The sequence below is a fragment of the Primulina eburnea genome, chromosome 2 (genome assembly GCF_022965805.1).
Source record: "Primulina eburnea isolate SZY01 chromosome 2, ASM2296580v1, whole genome shotgun sequence".
NCBI lineage: Eukaryota > Viridiplantae > Streptophyta > Magnoliopsida > Lamiales > Gesneriaceae > Primulina > Primulina eburnea.
In genome coordinates this window covers 4,566,005-4,588,885 of record NC_133102.1, presented here as the reverse complement: position 1 = coordinate 4,588,885, position 22,881 = coordinate 4,566,005, and the positions used below count along the sequence as shown (strand labels likewise).

General features: G+C 36.6%; 4 protein-coding genes and 1 non-coding gene across 6 annotated transcripts; 4 read left to right on the top strand and 1 right to left on the bottom strand.

Annotated features, from left to right (window-relative positions):
• Window positions 1-163: 163 nt before the first annotated feature.
• On the top strand, window positions 164-10,091 carry LOC140821941 (uncharacterized). 2 transcript variants are annotated; one of them, XM_073182626.1, is made up of 5 exons: window positions 164-692; window positions 5,514-6,429; window positions 6,812-7,336; window positions 7,872-8,336; window positions 8,688-10,091. In XM_073182626.1, exons 1-5 carry the CDS (start codon window positions 235-237, stop codon window positions 9,006-9,008), a joined length of 2,685 nt encoding a protein of 894 aa, XP_073038727.1. In that variant the 5' UTR covers window positions 164-234; the 3' UTR covers window positions 9,009-10,091. The 2 variants fall into 2 exon arrangements, with proteins under 2 accessions (XP_073038727.1, XP_073038736.1); XM_073182635.1 differs by having other exon boundaries at window positions 166-692; window positions 7,872-8,321.
• A 475-nt stretch (window positions 10,092-10,566) lies between these two features.
• On the top strand, window positions 10,567-14,151 carry LOC140821955 (monothiol glutaredoxin-S17-like). Its single transcript, XM_073182644.1, has 3 exons — window positions 10,567-10,899; window positions 12,242-12,316; window positions 12,660-14,151. Exons 1-3 carry the CDS (start codon window positions 10,717-10,719, stop codon window positions 13,884-13,886), a joined length of 1,485 nt encoding a protein of 494 aa, XP_073038745.1. The 5' UTR covers window positions 10,567-10,716; the 3' UTR covers window positions 13,887-14,151.
• A 467-nt stretch (window positions 14,152-14,618) lies between these two features.
• On the top strand, window positions 14,619-16,497 carry LOC140821931 (pentatricopeptide repeat-containing protein At2g20710, mitochondrial-like). The gene is made up of 2 exons (XM_073182617.1): window positions 14,619-14,932; window positions 15,245-16,497. The coding sequence occupies exons 1-2, from the start codon at window positions 14,669-14,671 to the stop codon at window positions 16,400-16,402; spliced, it is 1,422 nt and encodes a 473-aa protein (XP_073038718.1). The 5' UTR covers window positions 14,619-14,668; the 3' UTR covers window positions 16,403-16,497.
• A 417-nt stretch (window positions 16,498-16,914) lies between these two features.
• LOC140824009 (uncharacterized) lies at window positions 16,915-19,653 on the bottom strand. Its single transcript, XM_073185614.1, has one exon. The coding sequence runs from the start codon at window positions 19,651-19,653 to the stop codon at window positions 16,915-16,917; it is 2,739 nt and encodes a 912-aa protein (XP_073041715.1).
• Window positions 19,654-19,818: 165 nt separating this feature from the next.
• Window positions 19,819-19,891, top strand: TRNAF-GAA (transfer RNA phenylalanine (anticodon GAA)). Its single transcript has one exon. It is a non-coding gene; the product is annotated as a tRNA-Phe (tRNA).
• Window positions 19,892-22,881: the final 2,990 nt, after the last annotated feature.

The window sequence follows — 22,881 nt, the reverse complement described above, 5'->3', positions numbered from 1 at the left end:
AAAAATCTTACCACGTACATCTTTTACAGATATATATGATTAATGATGGGATATGTAAATTTAAGACTTTCTCTTAATATTATTGTTTGTCGTAGGATGATAGGCATATTTTAGTCCGATCGATCTGACTGCTGTTCATATCTCAATGACAAAATGAAAGGATAATATTGTTTTTAAAATAAAAAAAGGACGCTGGTCCAACCAAATGAAATTGGTAAGTACGCCTCTCCTTCCATGAAAATCGCCCACAGCTTCATCATCTTCAACACACTTTCTCCGCCGCGTGTCGTTGCCAATATCTCTGCCGCTTCCCAGTCTCCGACACTCAAACTTGCGGAGTCCCTTCAAGCCGAGACCCTCAAAATCCTCGAATGGCCTTTCGTTTGCAAGCAGCTCTCCGCATTCACGTCCACTACCATGGGCCTCGATGCGGCCAATGCCGCCAATATCCCGTTGGGACAAAACCCATTCGAGAGCAAGCGTCTTCTGGCCCAGACCTCTGCGGCGGTGGCACTCTCCCGGTCGTTGGATTTTTCTGGAGTGGAAGATGTTTCGGCAGTCGTCGATGCATCAGTTGCAGGTGAACTGCTCTCTATCGGAGAGCTTTGTTCTGTAGCTAGGACATTAAGATCAGCAAGGTCGTTGCTCGAACAGTTGGAGGAGATTTCGTTCAGATATGATTCGCCTAATAGGTATGTAAATAGTTGTAATCGTTCATCTAGGCTTCTGCATTTAGGAGCGTTTGGTAGGGGTGATTAGGTTGGTTTATTTTTTTTAACCCACTTAATCACATGTTTGGTACATATGATTATTTAATCTAAGTCTATTCTTCTTATGAATGATTAGATTACATATGATCATACAACTGTATATATTTTGGTAACAATAATTATATTACTTTGTTAGCATAATAGCATTAATATGATAATGCATCTTTATTAATTTCACGTTATCTAGATGATATTATATTTTGTGCTTAAACATTATTTAATTACACATTTTATGTAAAAATGATTATATCTATAATTATCTATAAAAAAATTACTTCAAAAAATTCAACCGCCTAGGCGTTGCTTGGGCACCGTCTAGGCGGCTGAGGCGGTAGGCGGTCACCGACCGCCCCGCCACCGCCTCCCGCCATTTACAACCTTGTGATTAAGTCGGCAATATTTTTGAATTTATATCTATGTTAAGACAAGAAATTGTGTGGAAATTTCTTGTGTTCAGATAAGGAAGAGCGCCTATAAATAGGTGGATCAATTCAACTCATTTCTCATCTCATTCGAGTTTTTCTATTATCTCAAAGAGATCATATCTCTTTGAAAACATAGTGAGTGGTCGTTTATCGTAAATATTATAGTGAAATTCTTTTCATATTATCCGTGGTTTTTATCCTAATAATTTTTAAGTTTTTTCCACTTAAATATCAGGTGTCTAATTTTATACTTTAGTTATCAGATCCTTAGTTTAAAATTTATTAAAATTATGAGTATGTTCTGTGGTTGCAGCTTAGATGCACGTCATAAAAGATTTTTTTGAGAATTTTAATTAATTAGAGATTATTTTGTCTAATCTACTAAATTATTGTAAACATAATGACGGATATCTACGAGATAACAAAGTTCAACGGGAGCAATTTATGTTGTGGAAAATATAGATACAAGTAGTTTTAAAAAAAGAGAATTGATTAGTGGTTATTAGAGATAGACCGAGAGAAAATACGAACGATAGGAAGTGGAATGAGATGAAATGATGAATGATAATGTTGTTCTCAATTTACACTTGGTCATAGCAGAAGAAGTACTGTCAAGTATATATGAGATAAAAGCAACCAGAGTTATCTTCTACTTCAAAGTTTACCAGATTCATATGATCAGCTTATCATCAATTTAACCAACAACATCCTTACGGGCTTTCTAAAATTCGATGATGTATTATCTGCGGTTCTCGGAAAAGAAATTCGACGCAAGAATAAGGAAGATAAGTTGGTCTTTGAAGCAGACAGAGACTTTACCGATGATATAAAGAAGATTTACGTGCCGTGACTCCAGTGAGAGCCAAAGGTAAGGTAGATCAAAGTCAAGAATCAATAAGAAAAATATTTACTGCTTTAAATATGATGGTAAATGACACTTCGAGAAAGAGTGTACGAGTATCGAGAAAGGTTCTCCATATTGCCAGTACTTCAAGTAGTGGTGAAATATTATTCAGCGAAGTGGCAACCGTTGCAGAAGGCAGACACAAATTTTGTGACACGTGGATTGTGGATTCAGAAGCGACATGGCACGTGACTCTCGGAGAGAATGGTTCGATTAGTATCAACAAGTCTGAAGAGGATCTGTATTCATGGGAAATGATCATGCTTTGGAAATCGACGAGGTCGGTATTATCAAAATAAAATGTTTGATATCACCATTTGCACCATACATGAGGTACGACATGTGAAAGAGCTGACGAAGAATCTTTTGTCATTGGGTCAATTGGATGACATCGGGTGCAAAAACTGTATTGGGAATGAGATCATGAAAAATGTGAAAGATGCGCTTGTGGTTATGATGGCGGAAAAGATTGCTGCAAATTTGTATGTTCTTTTAGGAGAAACACACAAAGAGACGGAACTAGCCGTTGCATCGATTGGTCCAGGAGAAGAATTAACAAGTGTTATGGCATAGAAAGCTCGGACATAGATTGGTGGTAAAAAAGTATGCTGAGAAAATAGACATTGACTTCAATGAGAATTTTTTATGTGATCAGTCATAGTAGTGTTGGATTGTGTGCGGTGTTTGACCTACATCTAGAACAATTAGATGTGAAAACGACATTTATTCATGGAGATCTTGAAAAAAAATCTATATGCTCCAGGCAGAAGGTTTTGCATTAAAATACAAGGAGAACTTGGTTCGCAAGTTGAAGAAATTTATGTACAGTCTCATACAGACACCGAGGTGTTGGTATAAGAGATTTGATTCTTATATCATGAGTTTTGGATACAACAGACTTAGGGCAAAACCTTGTACATATTTCAAGAGTCTGGTGATGATTATATCATTTTGTTGTTGTATGTTGATGACATGTCAGGTAGTAGACCCGATAAATATCAAGTCTAAGAATTGAAGGCACGATTGACTAGAGAATTTGATATGAAAGATTTGAGACCAACAAATAAGATTCTAGGGATGCAAGTTCACTGAGACAGAAGTAACGAAAAGATTTGGTTTTCCCACAACAATTATTTGAAGAAAGTTTTACAACACTTCAACATACAAGATAGTAAGCATTTCGACCCCTCTTCCTGTTAACTTCTAGTTATCATCCGAGATGTGTCCTAGCAGTGAAGTAGATAGGATAAAGATGTCTGGAGTACTATATGCATCAGCAATGGGAAGTTTGATTTTCATCATAATCTGTACAAGATCGGACATTACTCAAGCAGTGAGAGCAATTAGTCGGTATATGTCGAATCCTGGACTAGAGCATTGAAACACTGTTAAGAGGATCCTTAGATACATTAAGATACCTCAAATGTTCCTCAAATGTTCCATCTGTGCCCCCAAAAGTGCAAGTCTTTTCGTGGATTGTGGTGTTGGAGAAGTTGCAGACTTATGATGAGGTGCAAAGAAGATGGCCAGCATGTGCATTGAATCCTAACCGGTGCTGTTTATGTAGAAGAAATGAGGAGAGTCAGAATCACCTGTTTCTTCATTGTGATTTTTCCTCACAGATTTGGCACAAGGCTTTTAAGTCTTTGAGTTTGGTTTGGGCCGTCCCGGATAAGGCAAAAGACATGTATGCTGTGGAACCGAGTCTGCCCAAAGGGAGGAAACATTTATCATTCTGGTTTTTGGTCGTACATTGCGTCATGTGGTCCATTTGGTTGGAGAGGAATGCACGAATATTTGAAGAAAAAGAGAGCTCGATCCTCGAAACTTGGGACAAAATCAAATTCCGAGTTGCAAACTGGATAGTGATACAGCCGAAATATGAACATTTCAGTGTTTTAGACTTGAATAGGGATTGGAATTTTGTATTCGAATGATGTTAAATTTCGAAACTGCTAAGCACACTAAGCACTAAGCACAATTGTGGATTACTTATCCGCAGATTGTAACGAATTGTATCATATTTATATATTATGTCTCTTATCAAAAAAAAAAAAAAAGATCGGATTTTACACTCAGGGTTATGTCGATTCAGATTATGCATGTGATCCTGATAAGAGAAAAACTACTACTGGGTTTGTGTCTACACTTGCAGATGGAGCAGTAAACTGGGTTTCAAAACCGCAAACAGTTAAGGCGTTATCTGCAGTGGAGGCATAATATATAGTAGCTACTCAAGCTTGCCAAGAAAGCAATATAGATTAAAAGGTTAATGGAGAAGATCGAACACAAACAAAGTAAGGTTTTTTTGTTTTGTGACAGTCAAAGCATCATGCACATTGCAAGGAATCCAACCTTTCATTCTAGGACTAAACATATTGGAGCTCAATTTCACTTTGTTCGAGAAGTAGTAGAAGAAAGAAGTTTGAATATACAGGAGATCCATGCAAAAGATAACATAGCTGATATTTCTGACCAAGCCAGTGAACATTGATAAGTTTGAGTGGTGTAAATCTTGAAGTGGTCTAGCGGAAATGTAAACATCAGGGAATGACAAGATTGAAAGAATGTAAGGAGATGTGTTTGACACTCAATCAAATCTTCAAGAGAGATAAATGCCGGCAAATCATGTGAGAGAATTGCACAAAGTCAAAAAATGTAGGGCTACACATTTACTATATTAGGCATCATATTTGAATTTATATCCATGTTAAGACGATGGAATTGTGTGGAAGTTTCTTGCGTTCAGACGAGGAAGAACGCCTATAAATAGGTGCAGCAATTCACTTCATTTCTTATTCATTCGAGTTTGTCTCTCATCTCATAGTATTTGAATGCTTAATTTAAGATATTTTTGAGGTGTTTGTGCTCCTGTATTAAGAGAGTGTGTGTTTTCTTTGAAAACACAGTAAGTGATTGTACACCATAAAATATTATCGTGAAATTATTTTTATCTTGCCCGTGGTTTTTATCCTAATAATTTTTAGGGGTTTTTTCGTAAATCTCGATTTCCAATTTTATACTTTATTTTCATATTATTATCTCAAGATGTCGTACCTGGTACCAACAGTTTATACGTAGTGTTTCATGTTTAACTAATATAGATTTCAAGTTTTACTTGCATAAATAATTAAGGTATGAATTTCAAATCCATCCATCCAAATAACAATCTAAGTTTTATCAGTTCTAATTTGTCCTTATTGGATGCCTCTCTGAGTATGTTTTCCTCTTTTTGCATTGGTAGGGGCAGCATGCATTGTAAAATAATAAATGGATTCTCTGGAAATTTGAATAATTTTAGGGAAACAAATACTCTCGTTTTATTTAATTGATGCACATGATGTAGCATAAATAATCCTCTTTGCTAGCAGTAAGTTGTTTCACTGAGTATGTCTGTCTTTTGCGTTGGAGCAGGTTATCTCCATTGCTTGAAATTCTTCAGAATTGTGATTTTCTTATAGAACTGGAGCAGAAGATAGGATTTTGTATAAATTGTGAATTTTCGGTAATCCTTGACCAAGCCAGTGAAGAATTAGAATTCATTAGGTCTGAAAGGAAAAGGAACATGGAGAATCTGGGATCGATGATGAGGCGTGTCGCGACTCAAATATTTCAGTCTGGTGGAAATGATAGACCGCTGGTGACCACTCGTAGGTCAAGAATGTGTGTTGCTATCAAAACCAAACATAGACATTTGCTGCCTAAAGGGGTTGTTTTAGACACTAGCAGTTCTGGAGCAACTTACTTTATGGAACCCAGGGAAGCAGTTGAATTGAATAATCTTGAGGTGAGGCTATCAAATTCTGAGAAGATGGAGGAGCAAGCCATATTGAGTTTGCTTAGCACTGAAATTGCTCATTCAAGTAGAGAGATAAATTTTTTATTAGATAGAGTACTGGAATTAGATCTTGTTTTTGCCAGAGCTTCTCATGCTCGATGGATGAATGGGGTCTGTCCAAATTTCAGCTCAGACAGTTGTGAAGATTCCAAGCATTACTCATTATCAGTAGATTTGGAAGGTATACAACATCCTTTGCTGCTTGAATCGTCATTGAGAAAATCTTTCCCCTCTTCAGGACAGGACACTTTTGCAGAAAACTCTGACATTGTTTCTGGTGCATCTAGTTTTCCAGTGCCTATTAATATAAAAATCAAACCTGGAAAAAAGGTGGTAGTAATCTCAGGACCTAATACCGGAGGTAAAACAGCTTCTATGAAAACTCTGGGATTGGCTTCGATAATGTCAAAATCTGGAATGTACCTTCCCGCTCAAAACAATCCTTTGCTACCTTGGTTTGATTTTGTTCTGGCAGATATTGGTGATCGTCAGGTATTGTTCTCACTTCTCACTCATTCCCGCATTTTGCTTGTTAATTAAGATGCTCCATTGATGCCTTTTATCTAGTTGCACTTTTAAATGATTAGTAGATTGGGAAAAGAGAAAAGAAACCAACATAAAATTTAATTGTTCAGCCACAAAGCTCTATATACTCTCGTTATTGTTTCCCGATTCATAATCATCACAACTATGTAAAGGTGAAAAAAGATGCGAATAAATTTGAGAGGAAATATTTCCTAACAAGAAAATCACAAACATAAATGATGATGTATATAATAATTTTAAATCTGATTTTAGAATATACTATTTCATTTCTAACATTTATAATGGTATAACATCTCTTACTGATTTAAAACTTTTATCTCGATCAAAGTCTCTAGAACAAAGCCTTTCGACCTTCAGTGGCCACATATCACGGATTTGTAAAATTTTGGAAGTGGCTTCTGAAAAAACTCTAGTCCTTCTCGATGAAATTGGAAGTGGAACTGATCCTTCTGAGGGTGTGGCTCTCTCAGCCAGCATACTGCAATATCTCAAGGATCGAGTTAATTTAGCTGTCGTGACAACCCACTATGCAGATTTAACTCGTTTAAAAGAGAAGGATGCTCGTTTTGAGAATGCAGCGATGGAATTTTCTTTGGAATCTCTGCAGCCTACCTATCGCATTTTGTGGGGAAGCATGGGTGAATCAAATGCCTTGAGTATTGCAAAAACAATAGGCTTTGATGAGAAAATCATTTCGGGGGCACAATCATGGATAAAGAAGTTAAGACCTGAAAAGATGCAGAAACGAAATAGTTTGCTTTTTCAGTCATTGACAGAAGAAAGGAATACACTAGAAACACAGGCTAAAAAAGCTCTGTCTCTTCATTCAGACACCATGAAACTTTACAACGAGGTATGGCTCTAATATTGGTCGGAGAGTAATATTTCTAGATGAATTCTACTTTTACATATAGTTTGGATGGGCAAAAGTTGTTGGGGGTCGATTTAGTTGCTTCAGTTATGAGTTCATATGTGCTTATGTTTATCATATTTGCTTGTCTACGTGTTTTTCATTAAGTTTATAATATTTATGTTTTTGACAAAGTTTAATCTTTTTCTGTTGGTATTTGAAATGTCCCATGGGAATGAGCTTGGATTTTTTTTTTATTTTACGAATTGTTATTTACTTACTCTTCAGTATTACATCTAAGTACTGAAGATCTCTAGAAGTAACTAAACATTAGATGGCAACACATCTGCAATTTATTGCTTGCTCCACTACTTATAGTTGCTATTTGACCGAATATCCTGTTTAATTTATATGTTTTTGTCGTGTGATAACTGAAGCAGGTTCTCAGCAAATATTCCTAGAAAAGTTTTCCTTTATGTTAACCATAATATGTTCACATCTCTTGATCCGTGTCTTTTCCTTTTTCCCCTATATGAAGATTCTTGAAGAGGCAGGTGATCTTGACCACCGTGAAGCAGCTCTCAAAGCCAAGGAAACTCAACAGATTCAAAAGGAACTGAAAATCGTGAAGGCAGAGATTGATAGTGTGGTACAACAATTTGAAAACGAATTGACAACTACTACTCCTGATCAATTCAATTCACTTTTGAAGAAATCAGAATCTGCCATAGCATCCATTGTTCAAGCTTATCAGATTTCTGAAAACTTTCCTGCTGATAGAACAAGTTTCCATTTCCCAGAAATTGGAGAGCAAGTCCGTGTAAAGGGTTTAGGAATCAAGTTGGCTACTGTTGTTGAAGCACCGGCTAATGATGACACAGTTCTTGTACAATATGGAAAAATCAGAGCCCGTGTAAACTTGGGCAGTTTAAGTGCTCTAAAAGATGTTGATGGGGCACTGGCTTCAGCTCCACGCTCAAAAAGACAGGTTTGGATAAAAAGTGTAATATACCTTCTCTACAAAATATCAATTTCTTGCGTGTATCTTCATCTGGCATGATGTGTTGAGCCAAAAGATTATAATATTATATAATAATCGAATATTTTAATAAAATGATTAAAAGCTGAAAATGATTATGTTCAAAAGTATGAAAATGAGATGAAATAATTTTTTTTGAAAGATTGTGATGTAATTTAGTTTTTATTTTGGGTGAATGAAAAAATTAAAAAACATTACCAAACCTTGCATTTTAAAAAATTCAAGAGGGAGGAGGCAACACCTTAGCTAGCCCTTCTCTAGCTCATTTTTTCAGCGGATGGTTTTAACTTTAGTATCTTGTAATTTATATCACAGGGTCAGCAGAAAAGACGATTACGGAGTCTGAGTCTTCTTTCGGAAAACAGAAAAGATGGGGAAATTTCATATAGCCCCGTCGTGCAGACATCGAAGAATACCTTGGACTTACGTGGCATGCGAGCTGCGGAAGCTAAGCTCAATGTCAACATGGCCATCAACGCAAGCGGTGTTAATTCAGTTCTCTTCATCATACATGGAATGGGCACAGGAGTTCTGAAGGAGCTTGTGCTTGAATTACTACGAAACCACCCCCGGGTTGCCAAATTTGAACAGGAAAGTCCCATGAATTATGGGTGTACGGTTGCATACATCAAGTAAATATTCTTTCGTTGGGCCTCGATACTGCCTCATTTCTTGTCTTCAGGAAATTTACACGGTATGCCATATTTTTTATTGTCATGATATGTTGACCTGTTTATTGTGAAACATGCAGGACCAACTGCGAAGCAGTTCGTATCCATTGGATATGTGTCAAGTCTAATTTGCATGTACTCATAGTTGAAATATAAAATCAACTAGCAGGTTGTAGAAGATTTTATTGAGAAAAAAAGATCTCGATGTCTTATTGATAAACTTCAGAATTAAGCATTGTTAAGCTTTAAGATTACATGACACCATTCATCTTCAGGTTCAATACAGTGGGATCAGGGTAATCAATCCCAACTGAATTTTAGTTGCATTTAGGCTGATTCAGGGGCCATTGCAGCGGCTTCATCATGCATGATATTAATCTTGGAAGCACCAGTAGCTTGCATGGGATAAGAAAAATGCATTGTCCATCCATGACAGTCACCATGATTACCACAGTAGATTGGTTCGCAGTAGCAAGGTGTCGGCGGCCACGGATTGCCAGTTACTAAAGGTGGACTTTGGTAATCAGGAACAGGCCAATCATATCCGCCATGGCCACCCCCATTCAGGTGAACAGCATCCACACGGGTGTGGAGTTTGGGGTCGTTAATGGTGGTTCCGGTATGGGGAGGGGGAGAGGGAGAGGATGAAGTTGCTACCATGAGCGAAGAGCAAATTGTCAAGCTTGCTAGTAGAATTAGAAGATCAACAACACAAGGCCATTTTAGTGACACCATTTTACTTGGAATTACAGAGACTGAATCAATTTGATGTGGAAATTGTGGCATGATGGAGAGGGACTTTATATTCCCACGGTAGCATGAATACGTAGACGTTATTGTTTTTGAGAACCTTAGACATAGGTAGTGTATGCACATACCACATATTTTGAGCTTGCATATTGTTCTTAAATCAAGGAAACATGAAGTTGGCATGATCAGCTAAAGAAATTTAGAATCATTTAATTTCTAGCATATTTGATTCACTGATATACTTTATATCAGTCGAAACTCGGTTTCATAAAATATATCTGAGTTGAGGTATTTGAAACCATAGATTTCAGTTTCTTGACTAAATCTAATCAAATTCACCATATTTCATTTTGTTAGTAAAAGATTTCCAATATACACAAACGCTAATGTCATTTAAAATCAATTCTTCGTATTTTTTCTCAAGTCAAATAATTTCTAGCAAATAAAATCTCTGTCCAAATATATGTATAAAATTTTGATTTTTCGGTACAGAGCAATAACATATTCTTGTGGCACATTAGGTCCGTATGTATGTATATATGTATGATGTGCGAATAATTAAACACATAGAACCACAATAAGACAAAGCTCGATCGAAGGCGAGGGGAGATCACACTTCTTCCTCGTCTTGGAACTATGCTGGAAAACTGGAAATGGGCTGAAAAGAAAGCCCATTATCTACGAAGGCCCAATTTTACTAGTTCAATTGGACACTCTTTTTGGGCTATTTAGTTTTATTTTAAGGGCTACGATGAATCTCAATTAGCCCAATTAGGATTTCATTTTCACGCCTTGCAATCTGTAAAAAGCGACTGGGGAATTTTAACGGAGCGACTAAATCTAACGGCAACTGCACTGAATATTGCCTCTTTCGAGTGCGCTTGGCGTTTGAGTGAAGCAGATAGGGTATCTTCTTGAAAACAATGGCGGCCGGCAGCGTAGGAGCGGTGAAAGAGGTCAAATCGAAGGCTGAACTTGACAGCGCCATCGGCGGTGGAAGTCCGGTGATTCTACACTTTTGGGCTTCGTGGTGTGACGCCTCCAAGCACATGGATCAAGTCTTCTCTCATCTCTCGACGGATTTCCCTCTCGCTCACTTTCTCAGGGTATACGATACATTGATGATGTATATCGATATAGTTTTTTTTCCTGATCATTAACCGTGAATATATTTGAAATCAAGCCCACCCTTTGTTTGTTTTTTTTTTTGTATATTTATGTTTAAAATAAAGTATTTTCAGGAAGTTGTTAGCTAATGACGTTCTTTGGTTTTGTTGTTGAACTTGAGACGTGTGAAATCGATTTTATTTGATTTACAATAGTTCTAAGTTCAAGTTGAAGAATTAAAATAAATAAATTATGCAGTCATGGTAAACGCACTTTTTGAAGTGTTATCTAGACAAGTTTGCGTCCATATTCCAAAAAAAATAGATTCGATTGGACTAAATTAGGTGAAAGTTCTGGAGTTGCAGGGGGTTGAAAGAAAACACAAAAAATTATGGGTACCTATGTCTTTTGTTTCTACAGAACTACGTTTTTTCTTACTTTAAGCTATATCTGAGGATGAGAGTTAATTAACGGAGTCCTGTAGTTTTGAAAGTAACCAAGAAAGTCAATATAAGTTGTTTATAATATCTTTTGCCTTACCTGCTGATGCAAAAGCCTCCATGTTGTCCATCATAGCATTGCTAGGACTTTCCCATTACCTATATTGTTTACTTGTTCGTAGTTTTTGCATCTAATATGTAGTGAACTCTTAAACTTTTGTATATTGTAAATTTGTTTTGGGAAAACGTGCATGAAATCATTCATTGGATTACTCATACAGTCATACATTGCCTTTGTGGATTGCGATGGCGAGTTGTTGGCGGATGTTCTGGTGTTGGAGGAGGAGATATTGCAAATTGTAGATGGGGTACTGAATGTTAGGCCAAGAGGGGGAGGGGTGGGGAGGGGGGGGAGAGGTATATTCATTGTTGTCTTCTTTCCTTAGTACACGAGTTTATTGTTTAATGGTGGGCCGCCATCCAAACCAAGAAAAGTGGTGGTGATTCAGTGTCAATACTGTGTGAAAATACTCATGCTCTCGAATAAAAAGGATCACTCCAGTGAAATCTTCATAAAATACTTAATCAGTACATTATAATTTTTGGTACACTTGTTTCGCTACTATTGGTTTGTATATATCTTACATATGTTGGATTTGTTAGATATCTTCAATTTTTTATATGTAATTTGAGTTGGTTTAACTTAAAATAACATTTCCTCGCTGCTTTTGAGTGTTTTGAAAATGAGGCTACAATTTTGATTTCTCTCTTTTTGTTTTTCTCATGTTTTCCGTCAATTATTTTGTCTTTTTAAGCATGTTTCTATCTTTGTCGAATTTATAATTTTTCTTGAACTGGCTAGTGTGCCCATCGCTGGCATAATTTTTTTGTGGTGGTACAGGTTGAGGCTGAAGAACAACCTGAAATTTCTGAGGTGCATTCTGTTTCTGCTGTCCCATATTTTGTGTTCTTTAAGGTAAAAGAATAGGGATGTTTTTATTTATCCTTTCCGTGTACTAGCCAGTTGCCATAGACATGTTTAGATGTTATCACTTATCACTGAATCAGAGCAACTATTTTGAGAAGTTCTTGTGAACTCCATGTAATATTCTGGAAAATGTGCTCATTCCTTCAGTTATTACCTTCTCCATTAGTTTACTGCTGCAAACTTTTCAATTCTGGACGGCCATTGCTTTTTCTATAATCCATGAGCCTTTATCCATTATATTTAACCACACAACCACTCCTGCTAATGTGCATTATCTAGTTTAAATTTAAATGCCTTTTTAAACGATCAATATACTTTTTTGTCATATTAGGGTGGCAAAGCAGTTGATACATTAGAAGGTGCCAACCCATCGAGTTTGGCCAACAAGGTTGCGAAAGTTGTCGGCTCAATCATTCCCGGAGAACCTGCAGCTCCTGCTAGCCTTGGCATGGCTGCTGGGCCTGCTATTCTTGAATCAGTCAAGGCTTTGGCTAAAGAAACCCATGCTTCTGAAAACGGTAGCCAATCGCATTCTGGTACAAGTGATGGGCTCAAGAAGAGCCTTCAGGAGCTTGTTAATTCTCACCAAGTCATGCTTTTCATGAAAGGAAACCCTGAGGCCCCTCAGTGTGGTTTTAGTCAAAAAGTGGTTGATATTTTGAAAAAGGAGAAGGTCGAATTTGGAAGCTTTGATATTTTAACCGATAATGAAGTTCGCGAGGGACTGAAGAAATTTGCAAACTGGCCCACATTTCCTCAGCTTTATTGCAAGGGGGAACTACTTGGGGGATGTGATATTGCCATTGCCATGCACGAAAGCGGTGAACTCAGAGATGTTTTTAGAGATCACGGAATTCAGATATTGGACAACAAGGTACTCACTGGACCTGATGTAGGAAAAGGCGGCACCATGGACTCTTCAGGTTTGAATGCAGCTACAACTTCCCGTTTGCAGACCCTTGTTAATTCGGGTCCAGTCATGTTGTTTATGAAGGGAAAACCCGATGAACCACGATGTGGTTTTAGCCGGAAAGTAGTAGATATCCTCAGGCAGGAGAAAGTGGAGTTTGAGAGTTTCGACATTCTTTCGGATGATGTAGTTCGTGAAGGGCTCAAAATATACTCCAATTGGTCCAGTTATCCTCAACTTTACATAAAGGGTGAACTTATAGGTGGATCAGACATATTGTTGGAGATGCAACAGAGCGGAGAGCTAAAGAAGCTTCTAGCCGAAAAAGGGGTCCCATTTGGAGAGAAGCTCGAAGATCGTCTGAAACAGCTTATAAGTTCTTCGCCTGTCATGCTCTTTATGAAAGGCACCCCAGATGTTCCGAGATGCGGCTTCAGCTCCAAGGTCGTGAATACACTCAAGGAAGAGGGAGTGGATTTTGGATCGTTTGATATTCTTAGTGATGATGAAGTGAGGCGAGGATTGAAGTCATTCTCAAACTGGCCAACATTTCCACAGTTATACTATAAAGGAGAGTTGATAGGAGGGTGTGATATTGTGATGGAGATGCGTAAAAAAGGTGAACTGAAGGATACCTTGTCCGAGTAAACGGAATGAGTCATAGACGTTCGTATTCATGAAAGTTACATATTGTTCCTGCCTTTTGTGTCTTTTGTGATTTTTTTTATGAGGGTTGAAGCTGTAGTAGAAATGTTTATCGGATGTGGTTTGACAATTTCTACCATTTCCTTTTTTATAATAATAATATTAATGGTGTAGTTCAGAGTATTCTGCTGTTGGTGTTGTAAACATGATCAAAGGATCAGTTATTTACTTTGATTTTAAAAAAATTAATTGAGTAATAATTTTATTACTAACTGTATTTCTGGTATTTAGTCTTATTCTGTTCGAAATCAGATTTTGGTTGGACCCTTCAAATTGGAATTTAAGATGACCCTTGAATTCCCATGCAACTTATATAATTTTATTTAATAATACACGAATCTTATTTTAGTAAGTTGACTGAAATACCTTTAACTTTTATTTTATTTTTATTTTTATTTTTTTAGTTGAATACCTTCACTTATAAAAAAACAAACGTAGAAAAAACATTACTATAATATTAACAGCATATTCTGAAATTAACTTCAACCAACAGAACCCATTTTTCCCTAATGTCATCCTTTTTTTTTTCTGTAGTTTTTTCATTTTTTTTCTAAATATTTTTTTGTTTCCAAAATTTTATATGAATATTTTAAACAAATCTAATTATTGAATAAAGTAGGCCCAAATTCGCAAGCCCTAAATGTAAAGAATTCAAAAACCCGATCCAAATAGTAGCACATTTGGATTCATTGCAGTTTCACTTCCTAAACCCCTCGTCTCCATCGATGCGGTTCTTTTCTATTTCTACTTCCCCGAATTCGAGCGCGGCTTCTTTGATCCATAGAATACAAAGGAAGCTCTTTAGTTCAAAAAATGGGTCGAACTCGAAATCTCTTTACCGGAAAATATCACAGCTCGGCGACCCGAATGTGTCGGTGACACCGGTGCTCGACGGTTGGGTGAATGGAGGGAACTATGTGGACAAACAGGAGCTTCAAAGAATCGTTGAAGAGTTGAGGTTTTACAAGAGATTCAAACACGCTCTTGAGGTTTGTCTATTTCTCAACTTTTCTCGCTCTTATTTAGAAATTGAACGAGTCATCATGTCTTTAAAATGCATGATTTTTACCCAAAATATATGCACATTCGGGGCTTCAAAGGTTTTCTGCACTAGGGCAATCACAGTAACACAAATGCAAACCATAAATAGGAAGAGGAAGAATTAAAACAAATTCGTCATAAAGTTTACTGAAGAATTACGCGAGGCGACAATTAAGACGCCTAATCTGAATTAACAAAACAAGAAAGGTGTTCATTTTTCTCTCTTGCCATGTTGGTTGAGTTCATTTTCTGATTTTCAGGTGTCTCTCTGGATGACTAATGAAAGACGCTTTCCCATGTCTTTTTATGATGCTGCTGTACGACTGAAACTGATATTCAAAGTTTTTGGCCTAGAAAGAGCTGAAGATTACTTCAATAAGATCCCAGAAAATAAGAAAAGCTTTTCTGTCTATCTTGCCCTCCTGAACTGCTATATGTTGGTTAAATCCGTGGATAAAGCAGAGTCAATTATGCAGAAAGCTAGAGATTTAGGTTATGCTAGTAAACCGATATGGTACAACCTTATGATGAACTTACATTATCGAGCAGGAGACATGAAAAAAATCCATGATCTGCTCACTGAAATGGAAGTAAAAGGCATTCCCCATGATCAGTTCACTCAATCTATCTGCTTAAGTGTCTGTGCTTGGGCTTCTGACTCTATTGGAATGGATAAAATTGTAGCCACTATGGAATCTGATAAACTGGCCATCCCCCATTGGAAGACATATGTTACTGCAATACAGGGTTACTTGAGAATGGGCTTAAATGACAGAGCTTTGCCAATGCTGACTAAATTGGAGGGACAATTAAAATCCCCTAGAGATAAGACATTTGTTTTTACCATCCTCCTCGGCCTATATGCTGATATTGGAAACAAGGATGAGCTTCACCGACTTTGGAACGAATTCAAGCTGACTAACAAGATTGGCAATAAGGTTTACCTCAGCATGATCCGCTCATTGGTGAAGTTTAATGATGTCGAAGGTGCTGAGAGGATTTTTGAGGAGTGGGAATTAAGTGGATTGGAAATTGATTTCCGAATCCCCAACATCTTGATTGATTCTTATTGTACAGATGGTTTTTTGAAGAAGGCTGAAGACCTTATTGCGAAAGGAATATCAGAAGGGGGTAGTCCTTTGATGACGACATGGATCCTTTTGGCTGGTGGATATCTTAGAAAGAATCAAGTGCCTAAATCCGTGGAAGCATTGAAAAAAGCAGTCTCAGTATGCACTCCAAAATTTAAAAATCAGTTGACAACTTGCTTGGATTTTTTGGAGACCCGAGCGTACGTGGAAAAGGAAGAAGAATTCACGAAGTTGATAAAAATGGAGGGGATTTCATTGACGGCCATTTTCGATAAGTTGTCAAATTTTATCAAGGATGGCCAGTTACGGTCTGTTCCGCCATGTTAGATGCTTGCATTCATTGGAAGGGAGATTTTAATGTATTTGTTTTCAGTCGAATCAAGCGATACTCGGGTTTCGATTAAGAAAATGGCATTTTCCTCGGAGAGAGATGTCAGAGAAAATGGAAAACTACCAATTAAATCGCATTGTTTGGTGAGTAATAACCCAATTTTCCAAGTATAACACAAAAAATAATCATGGAAAAATCCAATCTTGGTATTTTCATGTATGTTCTCAAGAGTAACAATTTAATTTAAATTTGATAAATAACAAATTTCAATTCTCGATGCCCACTACGTAACTCTATGATTTACACAAAATTTGCATTATATAGCGTTTGATAACAATACAAACAAGGTGCCACTAAGCTCAGAGCAAGCTGGGGCCATGTATCCAATTACAAGCATGCAAAAAATAACACATTCCCATAACTGTACAAGTTTCAAAGATGAGCGAAAAAACTAAAAAGTTCATGGTATATCATAGCACTTGCAACAAATCAAATTGTTGCCAAAAAGTTATTCAGCACTAACTACGGGTAATTTCTCATATGTAGATGTCCGCCAACTTCTCTTGGGAAGAAAACATTTGCCACCATATCTCTGCTGCAAGTAAATGAGAAAGACAAACAACAGACCTCCAACAGATATGATAATATCCCAAGTTGTGGAATAATAGTCCAATCTTGGGTTTGCATAGATATAATTCAATGAAAAAGTAGAACTATGAGACCTGTAAAGATCATATGCATGTGGCATTAACCTAACAATTGTGATTCCCGCGTAAAAGGAAGGGGCGAGTGCCTTCTCTTTTGCATCGCAGAAAAGATTGAAAAGAATTTGTGGGAGCAAAAACCCGTCCAAGATCAGACCACCATATGATTTAAGGTCACCCCATAAAGATTCTTGTTTATATCCAAGTTGATGGATCCTGAGTGATGGTCTCGGATTAGACTGTTTCGACGCGTGGACAAACCAAGCAATCAAACCACCACCCATAGATATAGGTAAAGATGCATATAAAACTTTCTTGTCAGACATCCAGAGGTTTTTCTGGCTTTCATTTCCAGATTTTGCGGACCAGGTCAACTGGAGTAGACGGAATTCCAATAAAAAAGCTATCATGGTTATTATCCGCACTAATACCTCACTCATTTCAAGCCATCCGTCACTATGAAAGTAAGAATTCATACCATTGCGCCTAACCAAGAAAGCTTCAAAATTCAATAGTAGTGGAACCATATGTGCTAGAGTGAGCATAGCGAGCATCATGGTAGAAATAAAGGGTAGCACACTTGGGTGCCTATTAACATGTAATAGTTGCAGGCAGACAAAAAAACATGATAGCGTGTTCGAAACCAGAAGCATGGTGATTTCCAGATCCATTCTCCACAGTGATTCTACAGCTTGACCAGAGTAAATGGAACGAGAAAAAAACTCAAAAGGTTCAAAATAAAGATAATCAGACTTTTCCCGAATGCTTTTAATAGTTCCCTTTGCAATAGCTCCATTTTTTGAATGGAGAGGCGGATATTGAATATTGAGCAGAATTTCACAGTCCAATGATGAGTAATGACGCGGTTTCACATTAGATGACTCAATAACATGCATACAACCAACCATGCAAACATGCCCACTTTTACTGTCATATAACCCCTCAGCAGAAATTTCAAATGACTTAATCAGCAAATATGCACTGCTGAGCTTAAAATTGTCAGGAGATGAAAGGGTCAGCACATAGCTGACATTGAGCGCACCAGTATAATTTTGTTTCATCTGCCTTGGAGACTTCACTTCCAAATCAAATACAGATGCTTGATAACGCCTATCTTCCACGTAAAGAGGGGATGAGTAACCCCATAAATCTTTCACATTCCTATTGCCACCAACCATATCAAACCTCAGGTCAGATGATAATCCATCAGGGAACTCAGCTCCTATACCATTATGCATCGTCTTATTTGCACAAAATCTCTTCGCATTCTCGATTTCTGTATATTCATATCTCAAATGCACAGCCATATGATTTGTATTCCTTTTGCTAGCTAGTGCCACTCTGCCAAAGTACCCTGACTCGTTCAAACTTCTACTACTCCACAGTATCCCCACTGCGGAGCTTCTCTCTTTCAACGTCCACCTAGCTGGAAATCTAAAACTCAGCCTTATCAAGCACTCACCAACAAAATCCTCGTACCAATCACGAAAAATGCGACATCCAACCATGTTGAGTCTTTTTTTCTTAGCATCCCATTTTCCTTCACTAATCAAACTCATATTCGGTTCAAACGGCAACTGATGGCCATTATGCCCGAAATCCCCAAAATCCAGCAAGAATCTTACTCTCCCATCGTCTGAACACTCAATTTCGTTGAAGCTCAACGTACTTGGTGTATAAATATTATTTCCTCCCCCGAGAAACTTACAATTCACGCTTTCACAATCATTCTCATATTTCAGTTCAACTGAACCAGATCTTCTAATAAATAAGCATAACCGTTGGCCCAAATCCTCAACTCCTAAAGAAACATCCGTAGTATCATATAATGAATCAAATCCCTTGTTTGCAATTTCTTTATCAATCAACTCATACCTATATTTCCTCAAATTCACACCCAAAATAGTTAACAACCGATGATTAATGCCGTCAGCATTTACATTGAATATTTCGAATGTGCCATTAACAAAGCTATTGAAAATACTCGAAGAATTCAAGTAATCAAGCTTTAAAACAACATGATCTGTCCTCGACTGTTCAGAACCTGAGCCAATCATACAGAGTTTCCCAGTGCTCCAATCCCAAAACCCATTTAAGGTGAAAGTGGCAGAATTCCAGGTATCTCCAAATGACACCGGAATCCGAGGCGGTCGATAATGAATGAGCCGCAACCCACGACGAGTGCGATTGCCACGAAGATGGTCCTGACCTCGAACACCGCTCAGACTCAAGACCGCTTCGATTCTGAAAACGGCATTGTTTTGGGTCCTGTAGGCCCGGCGGGCCGAAAAGAAGAGAGACCTGGGAATTACAAGATCGCCCTTCGTGTCGTTCCCCCTGTAATCAACGTAAGCGTGGCGCAGAGCAAGAGTTCTCGGGTAGAGTGAAGGATTCGGGTCGGGCAGTAAAGTTGACTCCGTAACAGTGCCTTTGCAATATTGGGAGTACGAAATTCCGACAGGCGGCGGCACAGCGGCGGTGATGGAGAATGAAACGAGTAAAAGGATGGGAAAAATGAACGGAAACTTGCACCTCGTAGACATCGTGAGGTTTTGTCAGAGGAATGAATTCCTGTCGTCTCACCGCTTATGGCTACTCACAAACAACGATTCTACGTCATTTGAAGTCGCGATTCCAACCAACGTCTTTTTAGTACCATTTTAAATTTACATTATATTTACAATAAGTTTCAGTAACATCGACCACCTGCGGGGATAGCTCAGTTGGGAGAGCGTCAGACTGAAGATCTGAAGGTCGCGTGTTCGATCCACGCTCACCGCATTTTCTCATTATTTTTCGTCTATGGGACTTTTATTTTAGCAGAATATCCATTAAGATACGCTTTTTAAAAAAATATAAATAAAAACTAGTGTATAGAATTTTACCTTGGGTTAATGCTGGTAATTTGACTTGTTTAGGTAATATATATTGTTCTAGTTTCTTTTTTACCTAAATTATCTTTGTCTCGTTCAATAAATAAATTAGTAATTAATAAAATGTGTTATTTTGTGACAATAAATAAAATGTGTAATTTTTTTTATGTCAATAACATTATTTTTCACCATGAGTATAGACCGAATCGATCTATCTCTGGAATATAGATCCGACCTACTCATTTGTTATTAATTTGGATTCAAAATCTAACCATTATATTTATTTATTTTTAAAAAAAAAGTTTTAAAACCTACTTCTCCATCCGAACTCCAAACACATTATTTATCATTTGAAATTGCTTCATATGTAAAGAAATCAATGCTTAAAAAAGATGGGTTTGAAAGAGATAATCAACAATATAAAACAAGATTCGACCTACCAGATGATTTCCAAAACCATCAACATCGACCGGAGCCAACAACTTTTTGTACCCAATGTTTTCCCCAAAGTTGATTATTAAAATTACATTATCCGAACTACGATTTTCTCAAAACAAAAGAAGCCCACAAGAATTTGCATGCATATAAATTTACTACGTTTTTATTCCAAATCCCAACCGGCTAAGATCGTTCTCTTTAAAAAATGGCTTCCATTGTCCTTCTCTTGTCTGAGCTTCTCCGCCACGAAAACATAGAGACCCTTATGTCGTCGTCAGTTCGATCACTCCACCGCCACGAGAAGTTCCGCCGAAAAGTCGTCTGACGTTGGATGTTTGCCTCAGTGTTGCAAGAACAATGCTCTGCAGGATAATCAGTTTCAAGAAGAGCTGCCCAGGGTCTCCATAGGATACTTGGTTTGGCCTTGATTTGTCTTGATTAAGATCGTATGGTGAATAGTCTCGTTATAATCATATGTATATAACTTTACAATATAATACATTGTTTTTATATGTGTAATATTTGTGTATATTCTCTTGATACATCCAACTATAATATTTTTATATGTATTTTACTTTTTAAAAAATATATAAACACACACACACATATATATATATATATATATATATATATATATATATATATATTTCAACTGTTTATTTATCTTGTAATTATCATATCTCACATCAAACGGTAATATATTATAGTAACTTGAGACAAGGGTTGTAAACCAAAAAAAGATCCTCTAAGGAATTGCTTCTGGCTGCTCAAGAAATTTCGTATGTGAAGTTCCGTTTGTGTAATGTCTTGCCATAAAATCAGCGTAGAAAATATGTATAATCTTTTGCAACCTCTAATGTAAAAAATCGGTATCTGCTACATTTCTACTTGTAATATAATTTGTAAATATTGCAGTGAAAAGCAATGCCTTTGGGCTGTGTTTTCGATCCTTTTGAATTAGCGGGCTTTAGTATTCGGCCCCAATTATATGGTATTTACGGCCCAACATAAAAGGTAGAGGCTCAATTCTATGCTATTTGAGGGAGGCCCATATATCCCACAGTGGCACAGATGGTCATTTGTTAAATATTTGACCATTATCAAATGCCCGACTAGTTGTTTTCTTGACATATTTATGTATTCTAAAACTTTTTAACAAGCAAACTAACTTAATGTTATTTTATTTTATTTTTCTTGAATAGATTGTAAACATATGCTTTTTTTTTATGACATGGGAACTTATATTCGCTATTTTTTTGTGTTCATTGGATATACTCCGAACTCATGCAGAAGCTTATAAATCACGCTAAATCAAGTTACTCTAGACAAGTCACGCGAAACATCGAGAAATTTTTGGTTGGAAGAATCGAACTTCTGATAATTGATCAAATATTTATATGCTCTGCTAACTTAGATACTCTTTAAAAATATATAATTTCTTTTTTAATACAATGTGTTGGAAGGGATTTTACCTAAACCTACTTATCCATGATTCATGAACACAAATTGTAGAGCTTACACATATATAAATGGTGTCAAATTTGTAGAGAATTTTAAAAAATTGTCTGTCACATAGTGCAACAACCAACCTACCAAATATTACATCACCTTAAAATCAAATTATATTTGTAAATTCAGATTTATTACATCTTCTTCATTGTCATTATCTTTATTCATTCGGTACCACTGACATAATTCTTTCCCAACCCTGAATATTATTATTATTATTATTATTATTATTATTATTATTATTATTATTATTATTATTATTATTATTATAAAATCCTTAAATTTACAATTTTATTTAAAAAAAACTTCAGAAAATAAATAATAGTTCATTTTTCAAAAATAAAAATAAAATTTGTGTTGTTTGCTTTGTCCCGTTGCCATGAAGAAACCAGGAATTGACGGACACAAGTGGTTGAAATCTCCCATTTTTATTCATTTTTTTAGGGTTGAAATCTTCCATTTTTAGTTGAAAACAATTGACCTTTTCTGTTAAAAAGCCCAACACTACGCAAAAGCTTCTCGTTCAAATTTCAATTCCAATGGAAAACACCAAAACAAAGTCACACCAACTTTGGTAGAGGTCAAACCATGGCAAAATACAAAAGAAACAAATGTAATACACTTTTTTTTAGTCCACCATCAAATTCTTCAAAATTAAAAGTCAATTTCAATATTTTAATCTAATAATAATATTATTATTATTATTGAAGTTTATAAGTGAAATTGTGAATATCCTCTCGATAATAATCATAAACTTAATAACATGACATCAAATCTTCAATAAGAATACGAAGGTAATTAAAATCATGTTTCATAACCAATGTCTAGAGTAGGCCTCTTGTAATACGGTCTCACGAATATTTATTTGTGACCATACTGATATTCACAATAAAAAGTAATAATCTTAGCATAAATAGTAATATTTTTTCATTGATGACCTAAATAAGATAT